Below are 22296 nucleotides of genomic sequence, written 5' to 3' on the forward strand. Positions count from 1 at the left end.
TGACGGTTGCGCAAGCAAGCAGATCACAGAGCATGGTCGTGCACTGGAACACTGTAGAAAATGTCAGTTTCACTCTCAGCGTGCGCGACTGCACGTGGAAACAGGCGAAATGGAAGTACATCTCTCTTACTGTGGTACAAAGTAAAACAAAAACATGCGGTCACCCGGTTTGTGTTTTATTATTTCTCTAAACTTCATCTATTGAAGCAACAGATTACACGAATAACAGATGCTGCCTTGAATAATTCTCGAAGTGTCACGGGTCACTGTGAGTGACGTCACCGCGTATACATGCATGTAAGGTGCACTTGCTGATATACTTATCCCCCCTCCCCCTATCATCTTGGAGCGCGGCGCCTGCGAGGAGCAGGGCAAATGGCATTTAGTTTGAAATTTGAGCGCTTTCTGCGGCTCGTAGGAACGTAATTCTTGGCAGACACAATCATGAGCATGCATTGTATGCACTGCATGTCAGCTCAAAATGGCCAGACCTGGTGAGGGTCCTTTTGAGGCATATTCATGACGAGGTTTGACTGTACGGTGCACTGGCGACCGCGCAGCAGCAGAGAAGTGGCGCTGGACTTTGGCTCTGTGTGCGTGGCATTTGCGTACAGCAGGTGCATGGGCTGGAAGCATTGGGAGTGATCGGCCCACGTGATGAGGACGTGCTTGTTGAGGCTGTGGGCCCACCGTGTGGGCCCCTGTAGTCCTCTGCCCGACACAAATTGTGGGGAAGCCAAAGCACAGGGGCCATCTGATGGGTCATCACTGCCACAGCAGAAGGCTGTTTCCTTGCTGCTCACGGCATTGCATCAGTAAACATTTGCGAGCAGAACCTTGCCACTAACTGGATCAAGGGCACTGGTGCCATTAGTAAAAAAAAACACCCATAGGTGTCCTTTTTAGATTCTCTTATGCTTCGTCGCATTACACCGCTGTGTTGTAACGAAGTTGACTTTCGGGCACCAGCATTATGCAATGCTTGACCCTTGCTTTTGACAATGCTTTCTGCGCTTGGAAGCCATCAGCAAAGATAACAAAGGTGGAGTCGGTGCCAATGTTGAGAGTGCAGAATCCTTTTAATGAAAATCGCTGCACCGAACAGCAGGGTAGCGAACGTTGAAGCAGCTAGGCTTAGCGTTGCCTTGGTTGTAGATACGACTGCCTCTGGATTGGCGTGCATCAGCACTGGTTCGAGGCTACAAGGTAATCGTCAAAATGGTGGCAGTGGTTGCGTTCATTATGCCGTTTCAAGCCTGCAGTATGCGGCAGTGAAGCGTTTCGGCGCCTGAAATTTCAGATGTCCGCATATGTTGGCTTTATTGGGGGGCTCGTGGGGGTGCTACGAAGGCGGTCGAAAAATCGGGTGTGTGGGAAAAATCGGTGGACTGTAGTTCATTATAACTTGAACTTGCCGCTGGCAGGCTGGACGTACTTATTCTACTGGTGGCTAAACTCCCTACTTGCAAAGCAATACACAGACACAAGCAGCACACTTCCCTCTGCTAATCTTTGTAGGAAACCGTGTGTCCTCTAGCGTACCACATTAGCAAGTTAGGGCGCAGTGCTGCCTGACATGCTACAAGCCGTGTACAATTCCTTGACCGTGGACGCACTGATCAGACAAGGCGTTGCGGGAGGTGCTGCTGGAGGTACAGCACAGCGCGTACTTCTCTGGGACATCTGGGGAGGACACGACACCCGCAGCTCCTGCTTCCGAGGAGGATGCCACGGCCACCGAGGAAGAGGAGCAGCAGCCGCAGGAGGTGCCGCTGGTCACGGGGGACGAGTCGCCAGTCAGCGAGGTGAGCTGGGGGAGACTCTTAAGGGGGGAGGAGGGGATCAGAATTAACTTTTTTGTTTCTTGACAGAAAGGGCTGAAATTTGGCACACACACTGCACATTGCAATAAAGAGACAATTCTAAAATTTCATTAGGATATCTTAATTAGTTTTTGTTTTATAAGAATTTATAAGTTCCTTGCTTGTGGAAAGCCTGGCACAGTAACGAAACATGATAGGGAGCTGGAAATACTTTGCATGTTTGCCCAGCTGTCTAATCTACATCAAGACAGTGTTCGATTTTTTTTTTTAGTGCGCTAATAATTTTTTGCTCAACATAACATGCACATGACTGTGCTTCACTGCATGGAGCCATGTAGTAATTGTGAAATAATTAAATAATGGAAAGATAAAGAAACATTTCAAGACTGTCTTTAAGTACAGCAGAGCTTGTGGATCCCAGCAAAACAAACTGGACCAAAATCGGTCCAGCCATTGTTGTGCTACGCTTTCCACGAGCGAGGTGAATGACAAAAGAATGCAATTGAGAAAAATGGCTGCAAAGTTTTAAAAGCACTGCAAATTTATTACAAAGCACCAGGGCTGTAATATTTTGAATCATTGCTGTCAGGCATCTTCTTACACCTTTGCCTCTTTATTTGGTGGGCTTTGGATGCCTTCTTCAGGCGTTCTTTATCCTTTTCTTGCGCCGTTTGGAGTAGTGCATGACCACCATTTTCACTGCCAGGCCGAGCCTGGTATCGCAGTGTACACCCACAGAACGCTGTTGGCATCTTGGGCACAGAGCTTTAGCGATCAAAGAGTTCATCGCGGAAACAGGCATAATAATGAACTCGCAGTCACAAGGGGCCTAAATTTGTTCTTGGCATTGCTGCTTCCGCTCAGTCGCGGACACTGCGCGAAGGGAGTCGCGAACGCTGCATGCCTGCGCTTCTGCAGTCACCGCTGACACAAAACGCGGCTTGAGGCATGTCTGAATCGTGCGACGATTCGTCTGGTGAGCCTTGAGTCACCATACAGTATGTAGCTCGTCGACGGTTGGGGCTCACTCGCAGGCTGCGTGTCCTTGTTGCACGATGCATCGGAAACGCACACCGTCTCTGCCGGCGATGGAGACCTTCGACCCGCGTCGCCTCCAACAACGCGATCTCGGTTGCTGACTCGCGCGGCCGTACGCACAGGTGCGAGAGACTCCATTGGCACGCCTTCCGGTGTCTTAGTTATCAGTGTCGATGTCACAGGGCAATTGTCGGCTTCGCTGACGGTGCAAGATAACGCGGCACGTTATCCGCGTGTTCAGTCGGGTTCTCCGCTTCTGCCGCTGGCCGCTGTCTTTTTCTCGCCATAGGAGGCTTGCGCTTCCGTTTTCCGAAGGCATGCTTCATTTAAAAGTTCTTTTCGAACGAGCGACGATCCATCACTGACCTGGGAGCTCTCATAAATCCGAATTCTGCGAGTGTCAAGCGAAGAACGACGCCGGCGTGGTTTTCAAAGCAGACAACTGCCGTCCGTTGTGGTTGCCAGCTTGTCCGCTGCTGCAGCAGCAACCAATGGCGAGACTCCTTTCAGTACGGCAACCAATCGGAGGCCCGCTTTCATCGCAGGGCCCGTGTCACCGCCTCTAGCAGACCCGCGCTTCTTTTGTGTTTGTGCGTTTGTTACAAGATGGTGACGACCGAAGAATTCAGAAACGGAATGGCGCAACTTCGAGCGTTCGAACGATACCAAGATGGCGGCGTTCGGTGGCGGGAAAGACGAGTTAGGGCTCCGCGAACTGCGGTGATTTTACGCGATTTAAAGTTGTTTTCTCGCCCTACGCACTGATAAATTAATTTTTTTCGGGCACTTTTAGTGCGTTTTCAGTCAAACCATTTTGATACAATGTAGATTAGGCATTGCAGATACCGAAACGCGTCGTTGCCAAAAATCGATCTTTTTTGCGATTTTCGCGATCTGATCCCCGCGTCCCCCCTTAAGGGCTTCACGTATTGAAATAAGACTGGTGCCATAGATCTCTTTAGAACCCACTTCCAGCATGTCGCATTACCTTTCTCACTGATGAGAAATAGAGTGGCAGTGCCTGGGATGTAACCCTGTCAGCTTTAAAAAGTGACACGCTGCTGTTGTGTCCTTCAGGCTGAGCCACATGGGGTTAATTGTACATGCCTGCTTGTGTGTCGCACAGGCTGTGAGCACATCAGGCAGGGCTTGATTGGGAGCGTCATTTTGAGCGTACACAACGGAAGTGGCAGTCTGCGTGCTGGCTTAATGGCCAGCATGTAAACTTCCTGCATGGGTTTGGAAACAGGTTGTTTCAGAAACGTGCTGAGACGCCGGGAGTCACCGCTGCTTCCATGTCACACCTTGGCCGGCAAAGGACAAGCACTATAAGAATAAGCACATGACAAGGAGAATGTGATGTTCAGTGTTGTCGTAACAGGCATGTGCTCAAAACTTTGTATGGGTATTATATGCGGCGCACTTTCCATCACGATTGAGCGGGCACACATTTCTTAATCATGATTGACTCTGAGCAAGTTAGGAATACTTTCCTCAAACCCATAAACATTTCCTTCAGAAGTGATTCTAGAAGCACTGTGGCAAGCGCAATGGAGCACTCACTTGTGCGAGTATCGTATGGCTGCTCACCCTTCCCTTCACATGCGTATGGAGATGCATACGCGCACATATATGCTTAGCGAGACTGTTATTCCGTGCTCAGTGTGGTCATGCCTTTAGTGTGTAAGATTTATACGCGTACATGTCTGCCTATTTGGCAGGGTTTCTGAAAAAGTGTGATGGGGACAAGGACTGTCAAAGCCAAGGGTATTACTGAAAGGGACACTAAAGGCAAATGCTTAGTCTACGTGGAATGTTAAAGGGGGGAGGCTACCTTGGAGACCGAACTTTCTTATATTTTAGGATATACGGATGAAACTTATAAGGTACGTTCACACCACCGAACTATAAGGAACTGCAATGTTTCAACGAAGATGTGTTTATTAGTTCCAGAGTTATTGAGGTCTAACTAGGTGGTTCATGTATATGCCTGAGGAAGAGCCTGGAGAAATGCCAGGGCATCGCAGGAAGCTGAAATTCACTGTGATGATCCCTTGATAGACATCCCAGGGGGCTACAGAGCCCTTTTCTTTAACTTCCCCTCCAAAATAATTTAACACAACTTTGAATTTGAATTTGGGCCTTAAAGTTGAACATGTGTATTTCTTTTTTTTTTTTCTTTTTTTTAATTAGAAAGCTCCTGCGGAGCTTCTAATTAGCTCTTGCGGCTCCAGACACTCAGTCTGTCAGATTTTCGACTCGCTGGGGAAGATCGGAAGTTCGATGCTCATACAAGTCGCATATCGCGCTTCCGCGCACTGAACATCTGCATTGTTTGGGCTTCGTTGCCAGCATTGCATCCAGCAAAGAACTAGAAAAAAAGCCGAGAAAATAATCTAAAAGATAGCGCAAGGTGATGAGCAGCTCGCAAGCAGGTGTCTGTTGAGGTGGACGGAGCAAGGGGCAACAACGACGCGGGCGCAGTGGGCGCGGCATCAAAGGGAGCAGCCAATGGCAGGTGCGCTTTAGCCCGCAGGATTTGAACGCTCTGCTCCGGCCAATCAGCGCTCTGCATCGTGGGAAAACGCCAATAGCGCCTCAACCACGCCAATGATGCCATGTTGCAAGGCAGCAAAACAGAGACAAAAAAATTCAGTCAAAACAACACCAAGATGGCATTTGTCAGCTGTTGTCAATAATGACAAAAGTCTGGATGTTATCGGGCAGACCCCACTCTTTGATCACGTCTTGGAGAAACAAGTATATTTTCTTCAGTATGCTCCTGTGGCATTGGTGTGCAGGTGAGGGCGTGCTGTTTGAAGTCGCTATCCATCATATGGGCCGTAACACACATGTAGCTGTCGCCGGCCCTCACTGTCCACCCATCCGTTGTCAAATACGTCCCTAACGCACTTCTTCAGGTCATTTTTCTTCGCCGCATACAAGTTTGGAATGCCTGTTCATGAAAAGGCGTTCCGCGACGGAACGACGTACTCCGGAATTGCACAGCCCATCATCTCGATGAAGCTTTCTTCTTTGACCACGCTGTATGGCTGCAGGCCATGTGCAATGAATTCTGCTATCTTCTTAGTCATTTCTTGCGCTTTTATCGATGACTGAAGTTTAGGCTTAAATAAACTGGCCACGGATAGCTGCAATGATAGCCCCTTTCACTCGCCTTTGTTTTTCAGCAAACTGTAAAGTTGGTGCAGTTCCGAGTATTCTTGGTGCTTGCCTGGATGTTTCTTCAAGTGGGTGAGAAGCGTCGTCATAGTGCTAGTAGGCATCTTCAAAACAACTCTGCAGGTCTCGCACTGTGCTTCAACTCCAGCAGGCACTTTCAGGAAAAAAGTTCCATATCGGGTTTGCATGCGCGCGCTGCCCGTACACAGGCGCGGTTGACGCCATCTTCACCTATAGCAGCAGCGCCAACACGTGAATAAGCGCTACTGGTGTGGTGCAACGGAAGGTCGGGGCAATGCCAAGGCTTTGTCAGGAGGAGAGAAAAAAAATTGATGTCTACACCAATGTGAGGCCGCCCACGTAGTGAGCTATACAGCGATGACATATTTCCACCTTTTTAATGCAAAAATGTATAGCCTTCGAGATCTACAGCTGCTGTATGGCAGCCACGACATATAAAAAATAGCCTCCGAGATTTGTATTTGTGCCGGTCGTTTGTGGCTTTTGGCTGCCTATTCGAGACCGCCAAATAATTTGAATATATCGAATACCTTAATTCAAATCGAAGTGAATAATGAATAGAGAACTCTTCGACAACATTGAATATTCGCCCATCCGTAGCCTTGAATTCAAGTTCATTGAATAATTGAATTGCATTGAATAAACTGAAAAAGTCCCTCTAACTAAATTGTACACATGACTTGCAGACCTGTTATGTCCTGCCTGCGTGAGACACTGAACATCAGTAAATGTTTGTGGTTGCGAAGCCACCGTGCAGGGTGCTCCTCACCTCGAGGCTGCACTGTTGGGGCTGCTACAAAGCACATTTGTCACAGGTATGGCCTCAGTTTAGTTTTGTACTGCCGCATTTGCACAGGTACCCGAACCCTTGGTAGAGCAGCCACAGCAGCAGCCGCAGCTTCCACAGCCAGTAGCAACCGCACCAAGCCCCCTGCGGGAAGTTGAGCCAACGACCATCCCAGTGGCACCAGTTTCTGCAGCGACAACAGCCCCACCTCCGTTGCTGCCTGGCGACACTATCGCGGAGCCTGCAGTGGTGGCGGAGGCTACTTCCCTGGTTCCTGGTCGGCTCGACTTTTTCCAAGAGTCTCAGATCGACCTTGAGTCACCGCACATGGACCCGGCCGTTGTGGCAGCGCTGCCCTCAGTGCCTGCGATGGCCCCTCCGCCCGCTGCCATTGTGCAGCCTGCCGGCTTTGTGCTGACCGCTGGCCCCCCACCCCACCCTGCAACAGTCGTGCCCCCTCTCCCTCACCACGCTGCCCCGCCCCCACACCAGCCACTTGTGAGCCACACCATCCCGCCTCCTCCTCAACCTGTAGTACAGTCAGTCCAACAGCCTGTTGTCCAGCAACAGCCACCACCACCCCAGCCACATCCACAACAGCCTCCACCACATCAGCAGCCTCAGCACCAGCCACAGCTGCCACCAATGACGATGGACTATTCGGATCTCGTGCCAATCCCCACTGTGACGTTCACCAACCAGAGCCTCCGCAGTGCCCACAGCGACGATAGGAGGCCACGGAGGGGTGGTCCTGGTGGAGGACCTCCCAGGAGGGGTGGCTACACCAACGGCAAAGGTAGGCTCTCCTGCCACATACCATATTCACTGAAGGCTAACGCACACCCAATTTTCGTAGGCTTAAGGGGGGACGTGGCAATAAAGATTTACTTATTTATGGGAATAAATTGGTGAAATGCGCCATGCAGGTGTGATTTGTTATGCTGATATCTTAACCGAAATTAGTGTTGTGCTATCTACAGTCAAACCCACTTATAACGATACCGGTTTTAACAATATATCTGCTATAACAATAGGAATCTGTTGCACCGTCAACTTTTGAATGCTTCCTATAGTGAAATAAAAGAAAATGAGAAATTCCAGCCACTGCACCTTCCCCGCCACTGTGCGCTCATACAGTAGAACCTGTTCTCCAGCCACACGCACCTCTCTCCTGTCGCCCTTCCACCACTCCAAACACGAATGGGCTGCGCCCACAGCTCCAAGCCGCACCACCCTGTGAAACGTGAATGGACCATGCCAACTGCGCCGCTCCCAGAATGCTTGTTGGCCAACCTGGCCACCCCTTCAGTTTGCGCAGTTCAGCCAACGGAGTGAGTCGCTTGTGCTTGTCAGTGTTGGTTGCGTCGAAGTCGTTCCCCGCCACGTGGTTTCTTCGCCTCATCTGGCGCTGCCGAAACGGAAGATGGCTGATCCGCCCGCTGATCATTAGAAATGCACGACGTTGCCGGTGAAAAGAAAGCACATGGCTATAGATTTGGAAATGGAGTGTAATATCGTGCAGGACTAGAAAGATAGTAAAAAGGTGTGCGTCTTGGTCAAGAAGTATGGAATGTCGCAACCGACAGTGCTGACTATCATCCACTCCGCTCAGAATTTCAACAGAGAAGTGCACGCTAACATTGGGCGCAAACGCATTCGACAGGGTGGTGGAAGGAGGTGGAAAAGGCCCTCTACGAGTGGTTTCTCGGTGCCGATGTCACGAACTTGTTGCCCATCACCGGGCCAATTCTGGCCACACTAGCGAAGCAGTTTGCCCTACTGATCAATGATGTTGACTTCCAGCCAGGTGGCGACAGCGCTTCAAAGAAAGGCACGGCATTGTGTACAAAGCCGTCACAGGCGAGGGAGCTTCGCTTGACATTGAGGCGAAGCAGAAGTGGGTGGAGGAAACGCTGTCCCGCATCCTCAACAACTATGTTCACGCCAACCTGTATAATGGCGACAAAACGGGTCTATTCTTTCAGATGTTGCCATCCAAGATGCATGCACTCAAAGGAGACACGTGTAAGGGCGGCAAGAACAGCAAGCTGCGCCTCACTTTTTTTGTGCGCCAACATGGGCGAGAGTGACAAGTGTCCCGCATTTGTCATTGGAAAATAAAAAAATCTACACTGCTTCTACGGTGCTGCCAGGATACCGATACGCTACCGTCACAACCGCAAGGCATGGATGACGCGAGCACTTTTTCGCAAGTAGATCCTGCAATTTGATCAACGTATCGAGCGATCTAACAGGAAGGTGGCGCTCATCCTTAATAATTGTAGTGCCCACCACTTGATGCCTAAGCTCACAAGCGCGGAAGTTTTTTTTTCCTGCCACCAAACACGACGGCAGGCTTGCAGCCCATTGACGCCGACGTGATCGCCAACCTTAAGGTGATGTATCGTAGCCGCATCCTGAACAAGTTCGTCTTGTTGATGGACATGGCCACGTGGACAGGCAAGGAGCAACCAGAATTGAAAATCAATCTACTGATGGCCGTGCAGTTTATCTTTGGTGCGTGGTCCGAAGTGAGTGCTTCTATGATGCAGAACTGCTTTAGGAAAGCGTGCTTTGTTCGAGGCAGCAATGACCTGTACGAAGCCCGCGAAGTTCCCACCGACAAAGTGATGCCTGAACTTTGGTCCACTGTCGACAAGGGTGCTTCAGGACTCGGAAGAGTTGCTACATACGGACGATGCATTAGAAACATCAGAACTTCTAACCGATGAGGCGATTGTTGCGAATGTGCTTGCATCGGATAGCGACGACAATGACGCTGTAGGGCAGGCTGCCTCAACGTTGCCCTCACGGGAGGCCCTGCAGATGATTCAGTCCCTCCGGGGCTTCATTTTCACAAGGTACCTTCTGCTGCACTACGTGGAGCACCTGAATGCCTTGGAGAAAGATGTCGGCAAGCTTCGCGTAAAGCAAGCAAGGCTGACAGACATGCAAGCTAGTGAGAATTACGTGGCGAGATGCTTGTGGTGATCTCACCCCAACGTTTATTCTGCCTACTCGCATGTTGCGTGGCATTGCTCTGAGCATGGGCGCACTCCAATCTATGAAAACACCACAATACTTTCCGGGCATAGAAATCAGACGAGGGAGATTATTGAGGCCTGCTATATCAGGAAAAAAAGGTCGTGTTGTGTAAGCATGCCATTGTTAAATTTGTATGACAGTGAATTTAAGTTTTTAAGCCACCTCATTGTGCAACATTATATTACAGGGTTTTGCATTTTTTCCTGCGCACTGATAATGACGTCATCGATGGGAGAGCACGTGGCTATGGGTTGTGTACATAAGTTTGTGTATGCCTTCGAATAACATTAGTTGCGAGATCAGCGCTGTCCTGGTGTGTTCCTGCCTTCTGTCTTCGTCATATTGCGCTGCCCCTTCAAGATGTTTATTCTAGATTTCTGAAGCTGAGAAGCTGTTGCAGCAACCTTCTTAAAAAATTTTTAAAGCCCCATTTGGGGCCACCAAAATGATGCCTCAGCGGAGCTCGCGTCTCACTTGTTGTTTGTGACCCCTCTTTGCAGTTGTTAGAAGTGCCATTCTTGACCACTAACAGCCGTGGCTTGTTACACGCGATCGGAGAGCACGCAGGAAGCAGAGTTTAAAAGTTTAAGGGCCCCTCACCAGGCCCCATAGCAAATTTTGGTTATACGCTGGAAGTTGTTACATGTCCTCTAGGGAGCATTCTGCCACAAAATGTTTCAAATCGGCTCATTAATAGCCGAGATAGAAATATTTCAGTGCCGTGAACCCATGATTTCAGCAGGCGGGCTCCACTGCCAAGCAAGACGCTCTCTCCACTCGCCCCGTCTACCCTACGCAAGCGAAATTCCTTCCTTGCGTTCTGCCATACCAGACCTCGAGGATCGTATGACGAATACGTCACAGGCCCCGCCTTCATTTTTTTCTCCTCGCCTTTCCCCCCCTCGGCGCTACGCACTTCCATCGACGGCGTCGCACGCGAGATGTTGTCTCATTTGCGCAGCGCACGATTTTGCACGCTATGCACAAGGAAACATGACTAGCGGTAGAATTCATTGCTGCACGAATACTGAGGCAGAACAAGCGGATCGCAGAACATGATCCTGCGCTGGAACGCTATACAAAAATGGCTTAGTTTCGGTACCTACGCACATGACCGCACAACCGTGGGAACAAGCCGATGAAGCAGTAGTACATCTCTCTGGCTTCAGGTCAAAGTAAAACAAAAAGCACAGGGACATTCCGTTTATGTGTTTTATTATTGCTCTAAACGTGAATTCAAGCAACAGATAGCACAAATAACAGATGTCTTGAATAATTCTCGAAGTCGCGCATCACCACGAGCAACGTCACACTGCGGACACAACTACGTAGGCGCAGGGGCACGACTTCACCGTCCGGCTTGGAGCGCTGCGGCTGTGAAGAGAAGGAAAAACGGCATTCGGTTTGGAATTTCAGATCTTTCTACGGCGTGTAATGATGTAATACATTGCAGACACCATCGTTATCGCGCAATGTATGCTCTGCACTTGTCGGCCCAAAATGGCCAGACCTGGTGAAGGGGCCCTTTAAAACGAGTTAACACAAACAGCAGCCACATGGAGGCAGGTGGTGGGGATGGAGCACTTAGATATTGCACAGCAGCTCTGCCATCCCCCTATTTTGCTTTCTTTTTCTGCAACCCAGTTATAACAATTATTGCTTATAACAATGGAATTTTCGTGGCACCTGAATATTATAAGTGGGTTCAACTGTATTATAGTTTCCGAGTTACAATTGACAGCCTCTAATGGTCATCCCCAAATTAATTACACAGAAGTTCGCCAAGATTTTCACATCCGCATGTTCACAAAGGCACATTCTGTGCAACAAAGGTATTGCTTTATTTTTTAAATCCCGAAATGACTAAAAAATATTTTAACTTTCCTGTGCATATTGTCTTACAACTTTTGCAAAAAAAACAATTTTTTTATGAGGTGCAGTTAAAAATGGACATCTTTATTGCACTCGTCAATGTTTCAGGATCTAAGTGCAAAAGAGAGATGATTTTGTCTTCATTTGTTGTAAAATGGCACTGGGATGGCTGAAAGCAACTGCACAAAATATGAAAGCTGAGAAAACGGAGCTCAAAGTTTCATTTGTTGTAAACATTTAAATCTTTACTTTGAGCACCTAAAAACTGCCTGGGATGTAGTCCTTTGCCTGTGAGGACACATTTTCTTTGCATTTTGATTTACTTTATTGCGCGCTTTCATAAGTTTTGTGCACCTTAGTTGCCGTTTTGATCATCATGCATCCATCCGGCATGACAGCGCACCCTCTTTATTAGTGAGAGTTGGAGCTGAAATCAGCAGTTAAATATTTGATGCTAAAAATTCTGCGCCGCCAATGTCACGTTGCCGTCAAGACCACACGTGGACGCACCATTACCATCGCTCGCGGACGCACCTGCATCGCTCGTTGACGTGCCTTCGCCATCACTTGCGGACGTGCCTTCACCATCACTCACAGACGTGCCTTCATCACTCATGGATGCACCTTCGCCATCGCTCGTGGACACGCCTTCGCTGTCGCTCGCGGACCATTGCTCGTGGACGCACCTTCACTATCGCTCGCAGGCGTGCCTTCACCGTCGCTCGTGGGCACGCTTTCCCAATTACCCACGTGCGCTGGTCGTGCCTCGTCAGCAAGCTCAGCGGCATCCACTTCTACGAGTAGTTTTCTCCCTCTTTCCCATGCCTTTTGTGGTCTTCCGTGCACGTAGGCCGTTTGGAACTTGATTCCTTTGAGGCTCATCATAGAAACTGTGCATAAGCTGCCACGCTAGTCGATCACGTTGACTGGAACGTGCAGCTCGCTGCTGCACAAATGCGCAGGAGAGGTTCGTCGGCAATTCAAATCTACAACAGCCAAATAATAGCACGCCCTGTGCCCCACATGACTACTGCGCCCTAGTCGCAATGCCACGTTTTCCTTTTTCTCTTGCGTTTGCTGGTTTATTTTTCGGTGAAAAAATGCATTCCTCTGGCTATCTTCAGCTCCAATCTCTCCTCTTTATGATGATACCATATGGCGGTGCTGCGTCAATGAATAGCAGGTCAATCTGCGGTGCGACGGGGCCTTCCAAAGCCCAATTTTTCCATGATTTTTATGATAGCACTCCAGGAAAGTGGTTTTCTCGATTTCTACTGTGTATTTTGTTATAATATTTCACAAGGTAAATAATGGTACGTGGATCATGCAAAAAGATAAATCAGAAAATCGAAATTTTGACAATTTGACCACTTCAATTGCCACATCCCCTCTTAAAGCAAGGAAGTAAAATTTCACCTGGATGTAATGCCAGTGTCACACACACACCTATGATCGCAATCAAAACCAATCCATATTTAAATTCTCGACCGCGATTGACTTCCTCAGCTTGAGCAAAGGAGCCAATGGAGTAAATGTCCATGTAGTAGACATGTCCATTTCGTCTGCTGCTGAAGTGCTGATTGGCTGGGGCTTTTACCTCCTGGCGCATAACCCAGCCCAGCCATTCAGAATGTTGGCATCAGATGAAATGGACATGTCCACTAGATGGACACTTACAGAAGGTTAATGTCTATGGGAACTACCATATTCACTCGAATCTCGGCCGGCCCCGATTCTAAGCCGACCCCTGAAAGTCCGACGCCAGAAAGAAAAAAAGAGAAAAAACCTGCCTTCAATTTAGGCCAAACAAAAAAAAGTGAGGACAGCGTTCACAAAATGAAAACATTTATTGAATATGTACATGCCGAGCTCATTCTAAATCTTCACTGCTGTGGTCTGATAAATGCCATCCTTATTGTAGCGCATGCAAAAAACATCTGCGCTTGCCCCCTTCGGCGACGGACATTTTCACCATCAATGCCGAAGTCCCCTCTGGCTTGAATGTTTGACGATGCCTCTCTGGCTAGCACAACTTTTTGTTTGAAAACGGCACTATATTGGCATCAATATAGTTCGGTGCCATTATGATAACACTGTGCTGCACGCCGATACGATACAGGTCTAAATGGTGACGTGGCTCGTATACTTCAGTTGGCGACTGGCGCGACTAGTAGCAGCTGCAATACTGAATTTTCTAGATAGTGCTAGCTATGCACCATATTTATCAATTTTAATTAAAAACTGGCTTGTTATTTAATATCCTCAAATCTAAGCTTACCCTAGAGTTTGGTATATGATTATTTGAAAATAACTACCGGCCTAGATTCGAATAAGTACGATAGGTATGACAACGTTGGAATGGTGGCATGGATTTGCCTAAACTTACACGTCTGGCTTCAAATGGCACTGTTACTTTGCAAATATGGCTGCCTCTTATTCTTGCTGAAAACTAACCATGGTCACACCAGACTAACGAAGTTAGTTTGTTTTGACTGTCTTCACATGCAAAATTCTATTAAAATTAGTGCAGCACAGCTATTCACATTGGCAATGGCTTCTTTTCATTCTATCTGAAAAGTTACATGTGTAACTCATTTCAACTCACTTGTGCTTCAGTCCACTCCTATTTGAATTTGCACCAAGTGAGAATATAGATTGTTCTGGCACTGGTGTGAGAATGCATAACTATACTGGCTGTTCCAAAACTAATGTGTTATGCAAACACCGACCAATGTATGTTAATGGATATTGTTCATGCTAGCCATGAGTTTGTTTTTTGCACAAGTTTGTTGCAGTGTACGTTTGCGGTATGCATAGCTGCCAAGTTAAGATTTCATCATAAGGTATCTGATTCTTGTTGCTAGTTTACGATTATCATGTGGACACAAATATTTGCAGTCTTCTTTCTTTTCTTCTTTATTATAGTCTACCCGTCTATATGGAACTCGAAAAAAAAAATGAAAAACTCCAATCACTTTTATACAGGGCATAATTAGATATAAGCCTTCTAAAGAATTGGGTGTCATAAAAGCACATACCATTTATAAAATCAGTTATTGTAAAACTAGCTTAGTTTCGTATGAAATAGTCCTGTATTTATTTCTGCTTGAGCAATTTCGCTGGTTGCGATTGTTGGCCGACTGTTTGCTTGCGACATTGCGCTGTTGGCCATTTTTGGTACCAACTTTCGGTCACGCCGATAGTTTTGTATCATTGGGCATATATTGCTTTCACATCAAAAAATGTTCTGTACGAACCTGGTATTCTAGGCATTCAAATTCCACTATATAGTCAAATTTTCCATCTTGTCAATTTGATGGGCCAACTGGCTGCTACGGCCTTTGCGTGGGTCAAAACGCCAACATGGTTGTAGTATTTCAGTGTCCAGCAGCTTTCTGTGGGCGCATTGTAGCGGTGCCAGAGATGTGGCTTGTTTTTAAAGGGACATCGCACCCTGCTCTCTCCCTCTCTATCCTACAGGGCCACAATGGCAGCACAATGGCAGTGGTCATGATCGACCAGAAGGCTACAGGGGGGCCCCACGGCAGGCAGGGTCCGGACCCAGGGGAGGACAGCACCAGGGTAAGTGTGTCGGCTTATGAAACACTCCGAAACAGTAGAAGCCTCTTAATTCAAAGCTCAATTTTTTTCTTTTGGTAGAGTCAACCATATCGCCGAATGAAGGCTCTTGGGATCCTTCCGAGTTATCTTCCTTTGACAGTGGCTGTGAAGCTTAGGATCAGAGAGGCACTGATAGATAGACAGCAATGCAGCTGCTAGGTGCTTTCCATTTCCAGCTGGTACTTTTGTGTGACGCCTCACTTCTGCAGCCAGGTGTGTGTGCCAGCTCGAGGGGCCTCGTGAAGAGAGCTCATGATGAGGTTCTCTTATGAATGGGTGGTATAATAGATATTGTTACAATATTGTGATAATATGATAAATGTCTGCGCGGGTGGTGTGTGATCGTCGGTACAAGGTGCCAATGTGCAAAATGCCTAGTCTAGGGTCTCGTGAATTGACGCTCTACAGGCTTAGATGCGCAGTCTGAGGCAACAATGCTCGAAATTCCGAGCTGCAGGTCTCTGGCACCAATGCATGAAATGCCTAGCTACGTGTCCGAGAGGTCATCGCTCTATGGGCTTAACATGCAGTCTGAGACGCCAATTTGCAAAATGCTTAGCCATGTGTCCAAGAACTCTGCGCATGATGCATTTGGTCACGAATTCCGATGAACTGGTATGGAACGTCTTTGCCGCGTGTCCAAGGATTTAGCGCGCGAAGCTTCGTTGCAAAGTCTGCATCGCCAATGCTCAGAATGCTTAGCTGCAGGTCTGAAACTTCCAAAAACGGAGGGATCGGCCACACTTCTACGCTTTTTACGTAGCACCCATCTTGCAAGTCGTAGAGATTACTGTAGCTGAAACGTCGAGAGCAGTCGAAAGCATGGTGTAAGAACAGACGCATGTCTGAACGGTGCCGTCTGTCTGCAGAACGAGCCGACTACAACTCTGCTCGGGATTCATCCATTTGCCAGCAGGAGAGCTGCAATGTTAAGGAGGTCTAATGTCTTGTGTATTTGTGAAGTTAGAACATGTAATTATAATAGTGTAAATGTAGATGATTGGCAACTTTATAGCTTTAAGGAGCAATTTAACCTACCCCCTCCCCATCCCCCCTCAAGAAAAATGTCGATCAGAGATAATACCCATCGGGTTACTAGGGCTTCACAAAAAATGCTTGGGGAAGCTTATAGCAGGGGTGAGCCAACTGAAATTTCGGAATATGCTTATGCATACTTAGACAACTCCAGTAAACATTGTTTTGGTCACGAACAATCGTTATAACATTATTCTTGCTATTGTGTGCATCATTCAGACATTAATACATGTCTTTACAGTTGTGCATTTGTGTTTCTTGAATTTTCGCCCCAGCGTGCTTGTTAGCATTGAGTAGACTAGGCGGACACTATTTGGCATAAATTAAAGGTGAGAATAGAGTAAATTGCTAAATGCTTTAAATTATAGGGGGACATGGGTTGTTGAGATAACTTTGTTCTTTCTTGGTCAAATCTGATAAAACTGTGTAGGCTCACTCAGTGTTCAGTGTTTATTTTAAATATCTAATTATATTTTGTACAGTGCAGTCCACTTATAACGATACCACATATAACGATATATCGGTTATAACGATGGGTCGACATGAGAGTGTCATTTTATGCATTAGGTCTGTGGGGAAAAAAACCATTTATAACGATAGGTTATTCACCGCATATCGGATATAACGATCAAAATTTTGCAGTCTGGACGGCGTTTTCCGTGCCAAATAATCGTAACGTTTGCGTTGCTTAGTTCCCTGAAACGAACGATGTCGAGACGAGGCGATGTTTACCTCCGTAAGTTCGTATCTGCCGCCATTACCGCGCAGCGCGTCTCGCCCCGCCCGCGCACGAGTAGGCGCAGCCAACGTTGGCGCAGCGCGCCACAAGATGGCGCTAGCTGCTTCATGCGCGTCGGCCACAGTCGCTCCGAAAGAGAGAGAAAGAAAAACAAGCGACAAGCAAAGCGGCGCTGTGGCGCCCGTCCCGCGTCTCTCTCGCGATAGCAGGCTGACGCCACCGAAGCAGCGTGCAACCAACGGTTCAACCCAGTTCGAAGATGGCGCCAACAAAGCGCAAAGCTGTGTCGCTTGACACGAAGATGGATATTTTGCAGGACTCTCGATGCGGCTTCAAGGTGAGCGCCCTCGTGAAGAAGTATGAGCTCGTCCAGTTAACGATATCAACCATCTTGAAAACCGGGAGCACCGCGATTGTGAAGGCAGGAGCTATCAGCGGTCATTCCGATCAGCGGAAAAGGAGTTAGAGACCCTTTGAACTCCGATGTTGAAGAGGCGCTTTACCAGTGGTTCATCACCAATTGCTTCAAGAAGGCGGGCTTTGTGCGTAAGGACGAACTTCCCCAACCCGCTGAGACCGACCCGGTGGAAGTCGCTGACATAACCGAGCTCTGGGAGCTCATTCCTACTGGTGACACAGGTGGTGTGTCGAAGGAGTTTTTGACTGCAGACAGTGCTGCCTCGTTCTACGATGAGGTCACTGACGAGGCGATCGCCGATGATGTGCTGTCTCGACAGACGCAAAGTTGTGCGACGGTGGCGACGGCATCAGCGACAGTGACAACGAGATCGACGGTGGCTCCTTGACCCCGACCACGATGTCCACGCAAAGTGCACTGTCGTCGATCGACTCCTTAATTGATTTTATGCATGCTAAAGGATTGCCGCCAGTGTTCGCGCAGCAGCTGGAATCCATGCACACCGCGGTTGTGAAGCTGAAGCTGCCGCAAAAGCAAGTGCAGATTTCGGACTATTTCGGCGCGCCTAATCCTTGACACGGTCATTGGCGCTAGAAATAAAGTTTGTTTTTCACGGCCTACTGTATACATCATCTATTCTTTAGAGCAAGTAGCGAATTCGAGTTCAGAGCTGCAAAGGTAAAGAGCGCAAACGCGTTAAAAAAAAAGAAAATTTTTTTGATAACTGCAGTCCAGATATAGCGATCATCGGTTATAACGATCATATCTTTCGTCTTTCTCGATATCGTTATAAGTGGACTGCACTGTATATACATAGTATTTGTTGAAATCGTTAATAATTACTTGCTAAAGGGAAAGTTGCACACAGCATATAGTTGAATACTAGAGTGCATAGGTATAGCACGCCGAAAACAGATTCGAGATTGAACAGTTATTTATCACTTTACAGCCCATTGAAGCTCTGTGTGCACAGTATTGGTAATATGAGCAAATGTAAATGTAAATAAAAAAATATTTCACAGTTTCCCCACATATCTTTATCTGCATTTCTGTACTGCATGTTTCGAGGTTTCGGTAACATTTGGTGACGATGTGCGATGCTGCAGCATGTAGATTTCAATAAGATGTTAGTGCTTGCTGTGTACTTACCGACAGTCGCCAGTGTTGCCGACAAGCCTAGCAGACGCAACGGCTCGAGCTTCTTTGTCGACACTTTGAAGAAGTGCACTGCTGCATCGTTCGTGTGACACTTGGTATGCCCTTAGCAATCACTGCGTCATAATCACTTCGGCATTATGTTTTCATCTTGCTGCATATGAAACATGGTCCAAGTTGTGGTGCAGAAATCTCCCTCTTAAATGTGACTGTCAGTATTGTGTGGAATGTAAAGCCGAGCACTCACTTGTGCAGTGTTAACACGTCCGATGTCTGTACGAGCTGTGTGCACCCGAGTGTAAGAAAGCACGTGCCATCTCCTGCATCATATATTTGTTTTTGTCTGTCGTAGGCATAAACACATTAGTGGGAGTACTGCTTCTAATGGCGTTTTTCACTGGTCGATCTGGAGCGGCCGCCGAAATCCTCGAGCGAGCGCTCGGGTTTCACAAATCCGAATCGGCCAGTGGAGCGCAAGAACGCTCTGCGGTGGATCACACAGGAAGTCTGCGTACACGTCGCACGCGTTGCACGAACCGGTTCCGAAAACCATGCCCGACTTCCGTTCTGTACGTTTCCACGGCAACCAAACTCGCCGTCCCCCGTGTGTAATTTGACCGTGGCAGTCGCATAGTCCGTCATTTCCATGTCGCGCCCGCAAGGATTGTGCATGGACAACGTGCATAGGAGGCTTCGTACAGCACCTGCGTCACTTTGTAATCGCTGTCGTCCGAGCTCTCATTGCTAAACGCGAGCGCTGCGGCAGCACCGAACGCAGCCATTTTGCGAAGCAACACAATGTATTGCGCACGACTCGTGGTTGTGCGTACCAACCGGGTACCTACAGAACACTGTACGGGTACCGATTTCGCTTGAAGACGGAAGTGACGCGAGCTATTTCCGCCCGAATCCGCGCCTCGGCGGCGGAGCAAGTGAGAGCGATCCGGCGCGGAGCGAGTTGATCCGAAACGACCAGTGGAATGCGCGAACCCGCTCCAGATCGACCAGCGAAAGTGCAGGCGAAAGCGTGGCATGAAATCGTATCATTCGTCGCCAACTCCCAAATACACCAAAACAATTGTTTTCTCTTTCAAATTTGCTTTCTTTGGTTGCCTGATAATTCAGAAAATCCTGTGGCCCCCTTTCTGTGTAAGAAAAATTGATCAGCGACTGTAGTTATTCGCATAAAAGGCCGAATTTCAATTCAATGAAATTTTGATATAAGGAAGCAAATTGCTGATTTTACCTACTTCGTTGTAATCAAGGTTTAACTATCAGTTTCTCTGCATGCATTCTTAGTACGAGAAGTAATCGTTTGCACCTACGGCTGTCTCTTCTGCAGGACGTGGGCGCCCTGCAGGGAACCGCGGCGCCCCACGCAACGCCGGTGTTCCAGCTGCAGCCTATGCCCAGTAGCGGTGCCTGCCAGTGACATTGCTTTGCCCAGTTGCCCCGGGAGGGCGCTGCTACCAATGCACCCATCTGACTCTGCCTCCTGTCTGGGAGTTGCCTCTGCTGCCCCCTCAGCCAATTCTGTTTCCTTCTTTCTCTTGTTATATACTGTTGCCCCTCTCCACTCCCAGACTTTCTCCCTCTCTGCACATTTTGTTTTTCATTCTTGTCCCTTTATGTATGTGTGCCTGTACAGTCTGCCCGGGGCAGTGGAAGGCACTCTTCCTCCTCTTTGGGATGGGCGGGGGTGTGCTCTGTCAAAGAAAAAGGTCATCTCTCAGGCGTGCGTGCCAGGACCAACAACAGCCCTCGCCCTCCTTTTCCCCTCATTCTGCAGAGAGTTTGTGCATAAAACACATTGTTTGTTCCCCTCTCCACTCTTTCTTTTCCCCTTCCTGTTTCTGTGTGGAAGTGGACACCAGCAGTTGTGCACAGGGCCGTTTGTCTGTGGCATGCACTTGGAAAAGCAAGATGCAACGCATGCCGAGGCAAATAAAGAAAAGAGCCGAGGTGGATCTTCTAGTTTTAAAAAATGTCCGAGTGTTCTGTCTCATTCTTGGCCTGCCTGGCCAATACCATTCCTCTTGCATCTTGCAGTCAATTTGGCTCATTCGATTAAACGGTCAAGTACGGTCAAGTACAAGACAAGCTCCCCTTGTCTTGTACAACTGCAGACCACATGGAATGTCAGGGCAAAATGCAACGCAACATACTTAAAAAAAAGTAACATTGTCTGGTAATTTGCTGTAAATGAAAGTCGAAGCGCTATAAGGCATAAGTACTGGCGAGCATTTGTGTGCCCTAAATTTATAATTGTGTGCTTATTTCTACAAACCAGTTCCAGCTTTGATACTTGCGAGGTGGATGCAGCAGTACACAATACTCTATTGCTGCGACTGCCTTGTACTAATGCAGCCACAAGAAACACTTGCCCTCTTTATTTTTTCAGCAGTGTTGCGATACCAAGTATTATTGCTGCACTACGTGTGTAAATGTATTGCCCCGTGACAACATCGTGGTATGTAGAGTTCAACTTTAGTATCGAATTTCAGTACTTTGCTAGTGTCGTCCTTTTATATGAACGGCGTTTCATTAGTTTCTACAATCTTTGAAATGTGTACCACCGTGGCCCTCGTGTGTGCTTGGTGTCGTAAACGCAAGGCTTGCACAATGCATTACATGCATCGCGTAATGAAGGCCACTATTTACGGCAGTCCATGCATATGAAGACAACACGAGTGTTTGCTAAGGCACCATAATTATGCATGAGAGACGAGATGTTTTGAAACCTGCAAGTGGGGGGGGGGGGGGGGGGGGTTGCATGGAAGTCGCAAGGCTATAGTTTAGCTTATTCGGACCCAGGAAAAAGCTTGCCAACACTGCCTTTGTATTGTACTCTTACTGCCAAGTGATTTCCTACGAAAAACTAAAAAAACATCGATCAAATGGCATGACTAGATGTGCATGGATAATTACCATTGTATTAGTGCCTCCTCCTGGGTGGCAGTACCTACATTTTAAATGGACTTCACAGGCGGTCGTTCAAGTAGTGGTTTTCCAAAGCACTGATGGCAACAGGGTGGTGGTGGAGTCGTGCATCTGGCTTAAAATGAAATGCGATTCTATTGCGATAGCATTACATGGACACTCTAGGAGCGTTATTGCCGTTGCGCTGCAAGTGCGAGTGAAAGCACGCGAAGAGAGCCGGCGATCGCGGCTGAATCGGGCGCGCGCAAGGGAGGCAAATGCGCCCATAGCGCGAAAGGGAGTGAGGGGGAGTGGCGCGCGGGAAGATAATGCCCATCAAGCTGCCATCCTGTTCACCTCACCGTTGCGTGCTTTTTCTGGCTCCCGTAGTGTGTGGGTCGCTCATTCGTATGGCTTTTGGGTTTTACACGGAACATCGTGGCGACGACGACAGCGAGAATTTGCCTTGAGTGTCTCCTATCATGAGGTCTTATACATACTCGTATAAGGCCCTTCAGTGCAACTGTTATTAAAGTATGTATATATAGCGAGCTATCATTTGAACTTCAAGAGACCCAAGGAAATAGTTCACTTAACCGAGAGTCCACAAAGCAATATTCAGTAGAACAAGGAACAGCAT

General features: G+C 48.0%; 1 protein-coding gene across 1 annotated transcript in view; it reads left to right on the plus strand.

The window, feature by feature from the left end:
* Positions 1 to 20724, plus strand: part of LOC126537977 (caprin-1-like) — a 32952-nt gene extending 12228 nt beyond the window's left edge. The window contains exons 5-8 of the mRNA XM_050185093.3: positions 1624 to 1805; positions 6922 to 7648; positions 15250 to 15351; positions 20080 to 20724. Coding sequence (XP_050041050.2) covers positions 1624 to 1805; positions 6922 to 7648; positions 15250 to 15351; positions 20080 to 20153 — 1085 coding nt within the window. The 3' untranslated portion in view covers positions 20154 to 20724. The remainder of the gene's footprint in view (positions 1 to 1623; positions 1806 to 6921; positions 7649 to 15249; positions 15352 to 20079) is intronic.
* Positions 20725 to 22296: the final 1572 nt, after the last annotated feature.

The sequence above is a fragment of the Dermacentor andersoni genome, chromosome 4 (assembly GCF_023375885.2).
Source record: "Dermacentor andersoni chromosome 4, qqDerAnde1_hic_scaffold, whole genome shotgun sequence".
Classification (NCBI taxonomy): Eukaryota; Metazoa; Arthropoda; class Arachnida; order Ixodida; family Ixodidae; genus Dermacentor; species Dermacentor andersoni.